At 39.9% G+C, this 12356-nt stretch overlaps 1 protein-coding gene across 1 annotated transcript in view; it reads left to right on the plus strand.

Moving 5' to 3' along the window:
* Positions 1–662: 662 nt before the first annotated feature.
* The window catches only part of TAGAP (T cell activation RhoGTPase activating protein), a 46187-nt gene continuing 34493 nt past the window's right edge, over positions 663–12356 (plus strand). The window contains exon 1 of the mRNA XM_077289226.1: positions 663–806. Coding sequence (XP_077145341.1) covers positions 694–806 — 113 coding nt within the window. The 5' untranslated portion in view covers positions 663–693. The remainder of the gene's footprint in view (positions 807–12356) is intronic.

The following is a 12356-nucleotide window of genomic DNA, read 5'->3' on the forward strand; positions in this document are numbered from 1 at the left end:
GTCAACTGTAAATCACAAGTTGATCACATATTATGTGAACATCCTCACCTTGCACCTGAAATATCATAGATCTGAAACTTTTGTGATGCTGTAATTGCCAATTTTCCATGTGGGGAATTTTCCGTGTGGGGAATTTTCCGTGTGGGGAATTTTCCATGTGGGGAATTTTCCATGTGGGGAATTTTCCGTGTGGGGAATTTTCCATGTGGGGAATTTTCCGTGTGGGGAATTTTCCGTGTGGGGAATTTTCCTGTGTGCATTTTTCCTGTGTGCATTTTTCATGTGGGCAATTTTCCTGTGTGCATTTTTCTGGTCACCGATTTTTACTAATGGTGGAAATTCAAGGTCGTCATGTACAATTGTCTACCATCAGATATGTCCAACCTGATTGTACCTGTAAAGTAACCAATGAATAGCAACCATCTATAGCAAGTATGTAAAAATATTACAGGCGCAATATCACAAATTAAAATTGTATCCTGATTATTCCATTACTCAACTCACTGACCACAAAAAACTTCTGTGACAAACATACAATTTATGTAAATACTACAAAGTGTGCCTAAAAATCTACCATAAATTATTGCAATGCATAGAATAAACCCTTCTCAACACTGCATATTGTAACTTGATTTTCTTTTTCTCAGGTCAGGCACCAGCTTTAGACTAAAACACAAAGTGAATCTCTCTCAGATGAAAGTGTTGTCATGTGATGAAGATGAGGAAGATATATGTGCTTTCCATGGTTCACCAAAGAACGCCCTAATATTTATATGGCCTTTCAATGGCTGTATTGCATCATTCCGGTAGGTTGGATTAAGACAATTGAATTTCATGAAAATTATGAGCTTCAAGTATGCTTCCATTGAGTTGAGTAAAAGTTGAGAAAAAGTCTTGTGCTGCTCGGGTCTAGCCTCCAGTCTGATCCTCCATGACAGCCAGATCAAGCCAGTCTTCTCTTCTGTGCTTGACATCTGAGGTACAGGCATCCTGGGCACCTGTTCTACTTAGTAGACTCTTCTATGTCTTGACACTAGGTCTCAGGTGACATTATGACAGGCAACACACCACAATTACATGATGTTAGGGGACCTGGTAATCCAAGAGGTGCTAAGAATGCTGGGCTCAGAAGTTGAGACTGCCCTGGTCTAGCTGCTACAGAGGTCTGTCATCTACTCCGGACAGTGAGAATCTTTTTGCTTAACTCTAATGCCTGCCAGTTGTCACCATGGTCATAATCTATTCTCTGAATTTAGTAGAACACGTTCTAGAAATTTTAGAGAAAAATTATTTAGTGTTAAGTAAACATTGTCATTTAATGTTTTACAAGATTACTTGTTGAATATTGAATTTTTGGCAATTAAATACTAATTCAATATCAAGTAATGTGATCAATATAATGGTGGTGTGATGTTGGATAATAATTCAGAAGCTTGTTATGGTGTACTTACATTAAAAACTGAGTGTTGTGGAAGTTGTACATTCAAGTGTCATTTTACAGTGTGAAGAAAGTTAGAATTTATGTTACTTTGTTAATCTTCAACTCATCCTAACTTTCTTCCTGTATTATAATCCAAATATTCTGGAAATTGTTGGAAACAGTCAGTGACATAGTCAACGTCCTGTACGCATCCGAAAAAAAGTCTATAGTGCATTTCATTGAAGAAGAGTTATTTCAATTTTTCATTCCCGTTGCGAAGACTACTCTTCACAGAATACAAACAAGCAGAGCAAGCTTTTTCTAGACACAGGGAATGCTTATGTATTTCAGCTCAGAAAAGATGAACGCTGTATCTAACGATCAGTATAAACTAGATAAAATACTAATGTTATCAGTATGTAAACTATTAATGAAATAACCCTTCTCCTTTAAATACAGCTTATGAAATATTTAGATTACCAGTTGTTTCAAGCTGATGACCAGCTTAAAATGACTGTTGATAGAATTGATTTCTTAAAAGAATTTATTTTTTACTGTAAAATTTTGGACCATTTGACGTATGCTGCCTCTATGTACTACAGTAATGGTTAAATCTTTCAGGGAGCTTGTTCTCATTGCACCTTGTAAGTTAATTTATGAGGTTGAACTTTGAACTTGGATATAAATCAGCATAAGACTCATTCAGACATACATTATTCACGTTTGAGTTCTATCTGTATTTTTCACAGATAGAACAAATACCTATTGTTCACATATCCTTTTTTACAGGCTTAATGTTGTGCACCAAAACACAGGGAGATATCCAAATGTAATCCAAATTGCAGATCAAACTCACCAGTCTACGGGTCTGTGAAACAAAAATCGGCCATCCGCATGCTGTCTGACTTTCATGTTTGCTTGATAGGAGCTTGAGAAAATTTATGGTATGCAACAAACAGTGACCAAACAGTGATGACAGTCGGATCCAAAACAGTCATGAAAATTGGTCCATTTTTTAAGTACAAGGAAAAATTCAATTATGTCTGAATGAGGCCTAAAAGAGGTCAGTACAAGATAGATAAATGGGTATAGGTAATGTATTAAAAGAAAATGACCTCTTGTTTTATTGTTTAATCCCTTAAAGATCAGGCCTAAGTTGGCCTTAAGGTCCACATTTATTTATCTATTTTATTTGTTGCATTCCGAGAGTCTTGTTTTTTTTCCCATTTGTCAACGTTGTTGAATGAGGGCTTGTTTAACCCCTTAACAACCGCCGATACACCTTTTAACGGCGGCAGTTAAGGATACTTATTCCTCACTGAGAAATAAGTGTATAGTGCCCCCCAGTGTCGGAAATTCTCTAGGGTCTCGGCTACCGGGAGTAGCTGAGATGCTGGAGAACATGATTTGGGATTTGGGGTTTTTACCGACCCCAGTGTTGTGATCACCGTTATTCATGGAATGGAATGGTGATGTCCCCGGCCGTTGTGTCTTCTTCCAGGAAGAAAATGGTGGGTGCATGCGCATTGCACCCGCCGAGATCTGCCGGCCGGCACTCTGCAACAATTGGAAATTTTTCCTATTGGTTCATTTTGATCACTGTGATAGACCCTATCACAGTGATCAAAATAATAGAATAGTAAATCAACCCCCTTCCTTATTTAGGTAAAAATAATAAATAATTTTTTTTATTTATTTCCATTTTTTCATTAGGGTTAGGGTTGGAGCCATTGTTATGGTTGGGGTTAGAGCTAGCGTTAGGGTTGGGCTAGGGTTAGGCTAGGGTTAGGATTGGGGCTAGGGTTAGGTTTGGGGCTATGATTTGTGTTAGGGTTGTGTTGGGGTTAGGGTTTTGTTGGAGTTAGGGTTGTGGTTAGGATTATGGTTAGGGTTATGGTTGTGGTTATGGTTGAGATTATGGTTAGGGTTGGGAATAGGGTTATGGTCAGGGTTAGGATTAGGGTTAGGCATGTGTTGGGGTTAGGGTTGGAGATAGAATTGGGGGATTTCACTGTTTAGGTACATCAGGGGGTCTCCAAATGCGACATGGTGCCCGCCATTGATTCCAGCCAACTTTGCCTTCAAAAAGTCAAATAGTGCTTCCTCCCTTCTGATCCCTGCCATGCCCCCAAACATTGGCTTTCCCTTACATACAGAGTATCGACGTACTCAGGAGAAATTGCACAACAGATTTTTTGGTCCATTTTCTCCTGATACCTTTGTGAAAATAAAAAAAATTAGTTCCAAAGTAATTTTTTGGTGAAAAAAGTAAAATGTTCATTTTTTCCTTCCACATTGCTTTAGTTCTCATGAAGCACCTGAAGAGTTAATAAACTTCTTGAATATGGTTTTGCACACCTTGAGGGGTGCAGTTTTTAGAATGGTGTCACCTTTGTGTATTTTCTGTTATATTGACCTCCCAAACTCACTTCAAATGTAAGATAGTCCCTAAAAAAATGGGTTTGTTAATTTTGTTGGAAAAATGAGAAATCGCTAGTCATCTTTTAACGCTTATAACTTCCTAAGAAAAAAAGTTATGTTTCCAAAATTGTACTGATGTAAAGTTGATATGTGGGAAATGTTATTTATTAACTATTTTATGTGACACCAGTCTCTGATTCAGTGTACCAAAATTATATTTTTGAAAATTGCAAAATTTTCTAATTTTTTGCCAAATTTCCATTTGTTTCATAAACTCAAGTTATATAGAAGAAATTTAACCACTAACAGGAAGTACAATATGTCATGAAAAAACAGTCTGAGAATCAGTGGGATCCGTTGAAGCATTCCAGACCTATAACTTCATAAAGTGACAGTGGTCAGAATTGCAAAAATTGACTTGGTCACTAAGTACCAAATTGGCTCTGTCACTAAGGGGTTAATGCTGCATGAGATGTATTTGGCAGTGCCAACATTTTAGGCTGCATACAACCTAATACCTATCTTTTATTGACTCTTTATGGGAAGAAATACTACTATTGTTTTTTACATTGAAAATTTAACGCTTTTCATTTGTTGCAGATATTAAGTGTTAGGCCTGGGTCACACTCGCGAGTGCAATGCCAGAAACTCGCATGAGTCGCTCGCATCAATACCCAGCACTCGGGACTGGAGCGTGTGGCTGCATGTATTTCTATGCAGCTGAACGCGCCGTTCCCGAGTGCCGGCGGCAGTGCTGGGTATTGATGCGAGTGACTCGTGCGAGTTTCTGGCATTGCACTCGCAAGTGTGACCCCGGCCTTAAGTTTATTCTGTGAGTCTGCATTAGTATAGTGATATTATTATTATTATTTATTTATATAACACCATTAATTCCATGGTGCTGTACATGAGAAGGGGTTACATCAAAATACAAATATCACTTACAGTAAACAAAACTAACAATGACAGACTGGTACAGAGGGAAGAGGACCCTGCCCTTGCGGGCTTATATTCTACAGGATTATGGGGAAGGAGACAGTAGGTCGAGGGTTGCGGTAGTGATACAAATCTACTTACGGTATGTACTCAAGTATAAGCCGACCAGAGTATAAGCCGAGACCCCTAATTTTGCCACAAAAAACTGGGAAAACTTAATGACTCGAGTATAAGCCTAGGGTGGGAAATGCAGCAGCTACTGGTAAATTTTAAAAATAAAAATAGATACCAATAAAAGTCAAATTAATTGAGACATCAGTAGGTTAAGTGTTTTTGAATATTCATATTGAATCAGGAGCCCCATACAATGCTCCATAAAGTTCATGATGGGCCCCATAAGATGCCCCATATAATGCTCCATAAAGTTCATGATGGGCCCCATAAGATGCTCCATAATAAAATATGCCCCATATAATGCTCCATAAAGTTTATGATGGGCCCAATAAGATGCTTCATACAAAAGTATGCCCCATATAATGCTGCACAAAGGTTGATTATGGCCCCATAAGATGCTCCACAGAAACATTTGCCCCATACAAAAATTCCGGGCTAAAAAATCATTTTTGAGGAAAGAAGAATTATTTTTTATTTTCACGGCTCTGCGTTATAAACTTCTCTGAAGCACCTTGGGGTTTAAAGTGCTCACTGTGCATCTAGATAAGTTCCTTGGGGGGTCTAGTTTCCAAAATGGGGTCCCTTGTGGGGGAGCTCCAATGTTTAGGCACACAGGGGCTCTCCAAACGCGACATGGTGTCCGCTAATGATTGGAGCTAATTTTCCATTCAAAAAGTCAAATGGCGCGCCTTCCCTTCCGAGCCTTGCCGTGCGCCCAAACAGTGGTTTACCCCCACATATCAGGTATCGGTGTACTCAGGAGAAATTGCCCAACAAATTTTAGGATCCATTTTATCCTGTTGCCTATGTGAAAATGAAAAAATTGAGGCTAAAATAATTTTTTTGTGAAAAAAAAGTACTTTTTCATTTTTACGGATCAATTTGTGAAGCACCTGAGGGTTTAAAGTGCTCACTATGCATCTAGATAAGTTCCTTGGGGGGGGTCTAGTTTCCAAAATGGGGTCACTTGTGGGGGAGCTCCAATGTTTAGGCACACAGGAGCTCTCCAAACGCGACATGGTGTCTGCTAATGATGGAGATAATTTTTCATTCAAAAAGTCAAATGGCGCTCCTTCCCTTCCGAGCCTTACCATGTGCCCAAACAGTGATTTACCCCCACATTTAAGGTATCGGTGTACTCAGGAGAAATTGCCCAACAAATTTTAGGATCCATTTTATCCTGTTGCCAATGTGAAAATCAAAAAATTGAGGCTAAAAGAATTATTTGTGAAAAAAAGTACTTTTTCATTTTTACGGATCAATTTGTGAAGCACCTGGGGGTTTAAAGTGCTCGCTATGCATCTAGATAAGTTCCTTGGGTTGTCTAGTTTCCAAAATGGGGTCACTTGTGGGGGAGCTCCAATGTTTAGGCACACGGGGGCTCTCCAAACGCGACATGGTGTCCGCTAAAGATAGGAGCCAATTTTTCATTCAAAAAGTCAAATGGCGCTCCTTCCCTTCCGAGCCCTGCCGTGCACCCAATCAGTGGTTTACCCCCACATATGAGGTATCAGTGTACTCAGGACAAATTGGACAACAACTTTCGTGGTCCAGTTTCTCCTTTTACCCTTGGGAAAATAACAAAATTGTTGCTAAAAGATCATTTTTGTGACTAAAAAGTTAAATGTTCATTTTTTCCTTCCATGTTGCTTCTGCTGCTGTGAAACACCTGAAGGGTTAATAAACATCTTGAATATGGTTTTGAGCACCTTGAGGGGTGCAGTTTTTAGAATGGTGTCACTTTTGGGTATTTTCAGCCATAGAGAACCCTGAAACTGACTTCAAATGTGAGGTGGTCCCTAAAAAAAATGGTTTTGTAAATTTTGTTGTAAAAATGAGAAATCACTGGTCAAATTTTAACCCTTATAACATCCTAGCAAAAAAAAAATTTGTTTCCAAAATTTTGCTGATGTAAAGTAGACATGTGGGAAATGTTATTTATTAACTATTTTGTGTCACATAACTCTGGTTTAACAGAATAAAAATTAAAAATGTAAAAATTGCGAAATTTTCAAAATTTTCGCCAAATTTCCATTTTTTTCACAAATAAACGCAGAAATTATCGACCTAAATTTACCACTAACATGAAGCCCAATATGTCACGAAAAAACAATCTCAGAATCGCTAGGATCCGTTGAAGCGTTGCTGAGTTATTACCTCATAAAGGGACACTGGTCAGAATTGCAAAAAATAGCCAGGTCATTAAGGTCAAAATAGGCTGGGTCATAACTGCTAAGTAAAAAAACAGACACTGACAGCACATGGATGACAAGTGAGAAAAAAATGGTCCCACTCTCCTGGATGAGACAGGCAGCTTAGTAGATCATGCCTCTGCCATGAAATATGATCTCTAGCAGAATGGCATCCATTGTTAGGGGCCCCATGCACAATAGAGAGCTGTCAGCCAAACAATGGTTCAGCCAATAATTCAGCTGGTTGCTATCTTTTCATGGAGTAAGTCCTCCTCAGCCAAGATGATGCTTCTGTGCGCTCTGTGAGAGAGCCCCTGACAGATTCCTGTAGTAGTGGCTTATTTCAGAGAACAAAAGGATCAGAAGTCCAAAATTGGACATGCCGGATCGATATCTCCACAAAAACACCTGCTGGTGGAGTGCCGGGAGGCTCTCACACACATTAGCTGATATTGGCGCGTTCGGCCAATTTTAATCTAATGCGTCTGAGGGCAGTTAAGCCTCCAGTTGCCATATCAACTATCAGCTCCTCAAGAGCGTGCTGTGGGGAGAGGATGGAGTGACAGATTGAGCTTTTCTCTCTGCCAATCATCTTACATGCTGTGGTTGCTATTGACCATGGCATTTGAGGAGTTAATTGAGCCACTGCAAAGCACTGTGTCTGTGCCAGTAAGTGCTATTAGTCAGAAGGAGCACAGGGAGCAAAATCAGGCCTGGGGGGGATTTCCTGCATTATCATATCCCAGTGTAAAAAGGTTTTTATATTAAAGGGTTTTTTTTCTTTACTTTTCATGTTCCATGTTCTGTATGATGATTATTCAGCATTCTCGTCATCATAGTAATAAGATTACCTTGAAAGGTAAATATGGCCATACACATAAAATAACTCTCACCTGAATAGTCTTTTGGCAAACAGCCATCTCTCCTGACTCCACCATACACATGAGGGCTTGGCTGAACATTCATGTATTTTCAGCAAGGAGAGAGATCAAAGTCACTGGCAGACTTTTCTGGCAGCAACTTATCTTCCCTAAAAAATAAAAGGACACTGTTGAATATCTAACAGTCCAATCTTCTCTTCCCCAACATAATCTGTGAGGGAAAAGTTGGGAGGTTCCTAATCATGTCAGATTTTTGGCCAGAAGATTCAATCGACTTTCATCTGATGTGTATTGGGCCCTTAGTAAGCCCAGTAAACCTGTCTAAACAGAATATTAATCAATGCTGACTGTAAAGCATGTTGTGAATCATTGGTCGTTTTCAGATGTATAGTGTAAACGGGCTCTTACAGGAAATCCAAGGTCTTATGAATGACTTTTATCACATGTCCTCACGTGCTTATCAGAATTGTACCAACTGTACAATGAATCATTCAAAGGCATATTATGTATAATGCAGATATTTTCACTACTTCTCGTCGTCTGATTCACTTTGAAGTCACATTGTGTCATCTTCCTCCTAACCAACGGTTATGTATGTTTCATAACAGTATTTCTCAACCAGAAAATCATCTAAGAAGTAACTGCATGCCTGTATTATTCCCATATATCTGTATAATCTGTATATACAGGTGCTTCTCACAAAATTAGAATATCATCTAAAAGTTAATTTATTTCAGTTCTTCAATACAAAAAGTCAAACTCATATATTATATAGAGTCATTACAAACAGAGTGATCTATTTCAAGTGTTTATTTCTGTTAATGTTGACAATTATGGCTTACAGCCAATGAAAACCCAAAAGTCATTATCTCAGTAAATTAGAATACTTTATAACATCAGCTTGAAAAAATGATTTTAAAATCCGAAATGTTGTCCTACTGAAATGAATGATCAGGTGACAAAATGCAAATGCATGATCGTGGCCATGAAAGACAGTAACTGGTGAAGATTTATAGGGAAGAGTGTAAATATCTTAAGGAGGAAATGACTTATGGTGGAAGACTGCAAAAAATTTAAAATACCCATTTTCCATGGTTGAAACCTATCGTTATATTATTATGGATAAAATAGCATAAATCCACATACTGTAGTTTCTGGCTCCTTAAGTCGAAATATAGTGAACAAAAGAAAAAATCCTATAGTATTAACAAAAAAGGTAAGTATATACTGTATGTTTAGTGACATACCAAACTATGGGCTATGCAATAGCTCATAATAAATGTATATATGAAATGCAGCCAACAAGTTATAAAATCCATTATGTGCTCTACAAAGGTGATATCAGAAAAATAGTGAAAAAAGATGAATGAGGGCTCCGAAAAGAAAAATTGGGGGATAATAGATGTGAAAATAAATGTATATAAGAATATTGACCTGTGCCAATTGTAACAAATAATAAACATTAGTGCAATTGAAATGACACTAAAGGCAATGAGAAAGAAAGTTAATGTGATTCCAACCCTTGTAACTTGTCCTTATGTGCACATTTAATATTTAATGATGTTGCTGGATTCTACAGCACAGTTCCTGGCTGGTTTGACCCACATCTGAAGTGACAGAAGCATAGTAAACATTAAAGATTTCTTGCTCTTTTCGCAATAAGCTTAGAATGCTTGTTGATTAATGGTACTAGTTTTGGTTCGCTGAGCAGTATGCGGCACTTTTTCTGCAAAATTTCATATATATTGCCCCAATGGTTATTACAAAGGGGATCTGCCCATCTAGGGATTTAATTTGATGGCCCTTCTCCCAGATTTCTCATTCACCCCTGTGCATGTTTTAAGTGAGTAGGATGATCGAAGTATCTCAATTTTAAAGATGTCGAAGAAAGCTGACCTGGCAAGTGATCTATTGCTGTGAATGTCAAGAATAGAGTTTAATTACCTTTTCTCTGAGGCCTATAGGTTGAACTGTAAATGACAAATCTTTGGGAAGATTTTTTACTAAGACCTTCCCCTCAAACTTGAGTGCACTGGGGTGGCACTTCAGGAGTTGCACTCTCTTTCACCTCCTAGCCGTGCTCATTAAATCGATCTACAGGTGAGTGAGTCTGTGGCGCTGACCCTGGGTGTAGAGCTGTATTATGCTCTTGGCTAGCACACTCCGAACAAGTAATACTGGATTTGCAATCTCCAGCTAAGTGAGATGTAGATGCACAACACATGTAGCATATATTGTTCTCTTTGAAAAAAAAGGTTCTATGGTCTTCAAGAGATTTTTCAATAAAACTTCTACACTTTTGCAGTGGGTAAGGGCATTTATGTAGGGGGCACTTGTTAGTGGGTCTTTCGTTAGTGATACTTTGGGATCTGCTATACTGCAGGTCTTGTATATTGAATCTGGTACAGGAGGCCTAGCAGGTCTCCTTCAGACTTGGCGACTTGGTGTTCTACCAAGAGGTAGCTCAATTCTCTTAATTTGTGAAAGCTTTTAGAGATTTTAGGAAAGTCCTCCAACCTTTTCAAAAGGAATTCTTGTCTCTTCTCTGAGGAGATGTAGCACTTGTCGAGCTTCTCCCATAGTATATACAAGCCTTTGCTTGGGTGGTTGATATTGATATCTCTGATGGATTTTTCATGTTCTGTGGCCTCATTTCCTAGCCACTTGACCAACAGGTCGATCTCTTCACTGGCAGAGATGTCTAGGCCAACAGTGGCGTTTCTGTAGGAAGCTATCCACGCTCTGTAATTTTCAGGACAGTCGTTAAATTTTAAGAGACCTTTGGTGAGTAATTCACGTCCTGTGAAGAACTTGAAAAAAGCTGGTAGCTCTTGATCTCTGAGAGGGTAATCTGGGTGAGTATCAATGTGGTGTGGTCTCAGTGAGCTATTGTTGTCGTAAAAAGCGTTATCACCGCGATAGTCACCATGGACTTTTTGGAAGTGCATCTGAACAGCAAGGTGGATTGCTGTTGAGGGGAGATAGAGAGAGAAAAAAAAAAAAATCTATAAATCTTCAGCACAGCGAGTGTGAGCGAGCTGAGTGTGACCTGAGCGTAAGTGTGAACGGCGGTAAGTGTGTGACTTGTGATTCAGTGACTTTGGAATCAGGGAGTTTCCAAGGGAGGAATTGCTTCTGTTTTTTTTTTTTATTTGGTTTAATTAATACTTTGTATTTATTTTTAATTAACGTTTCTGTGTGGTGCAATCCCCATTAGGAAATGTGCTCCACAATTGTTAATGCCATCCAGTGTACATCTTGCCACATGTATGCAGTCCTTGACCAGCCGGTCGAGGGTGCATACTGCTGTGCGAGATGTGAGCACATTGTGCATTTGGAAACCCAGATACTGGATCTAAATGTGCAGCTGGCAACACTGAGATCCATAGACAATATGGAGAGGAGTCTTCTGCTCACAGAGCAGACGCTCAATGGGATAGATGAGGAGGGGGATGGTAGGATAGAGCTGCAGGACAGTGTGGCAGTTAGCTGGGTGACAGATAGAAGGCGGGGTAGAGGGAAGAGTGCCAGGGAGGCTAGTCCTGATCTGGCACACCCCAATAAGTTTGCTAAGTTGGCAGATGAGGGGGGTGCCAGTACAGGGGTAGCACTGCTGCAGCCAGGCATGTCCTCTGAAAGCCGGAGGAGTGACTGCTCCAGTAAGGAGGGAAAAAGGAGAGCAGGACAGGCCAGACAGGTGCTGGTAGTGGGGGACTCAATTATTAGGGGAACAGATAGGGCAATCTGTCACAAAGACAGGGATCGTCGGACGGTGTGCTGCCTACCTGGCGCTCGAGTCCGACACATCGCTGATCGGGTGGACAGATTACTGGGAGGGGCTGGTGAGGACCCAGCGGTCATGGTGCACATTGGCACAAATGACAAAGTTAGAGGTAGGTGGAAGGTCCTTAAAGATGATTTCAGGGAATTAGGCTGCAAGCTGAAAGCAAGGACCTCCAACGTGGTATTTTCTGAAATACTGCCTGTACCACGTGCCACGCCAGAGAGGCAACGGGAGATTAGGGAGGTTAATAAGTGGCTCAAGAATTGGTGTAGGAAGGAGGGGTTTGGGTTCCTGCAGAACTGGGCCGACTTCTCAGTTGGCTATAGGCTCTACGCTAGGGACGGGCTGCACCTCAATGGGGAAGGTGCAGCTGTACTGGGGGAGAAAATGGTTAGAAGGTTGGAGGAGTGTTTAAACTAGGGATTGGGGGGGAGGGTATTCATTTTATAGGAGGGGAAGATAGTGCAGATAGAGACCTGGGCACAAATAAGGAAGTTGGGGGTGGCGGTGGCATGGGGGGTGGGGTTAGAACAGTTAGTAATTTAAGA

The sequence above is a fragment of the Ranitomeya variabilis genome, chromosome 2, assembly GCF_051348905.1.
Source record: "Ranitomeya variabilis isolate aRanVar5 chromosome 2, aRanVar5.hap1, whole genome shotgun sequence".
Classification (NCBI taxonomy): Eukaryota; Metazoa; Chordata; class Amphibia; order Anura; family Dendrobatidae; genus Ranitomeya; species Ranitomeya variabilis.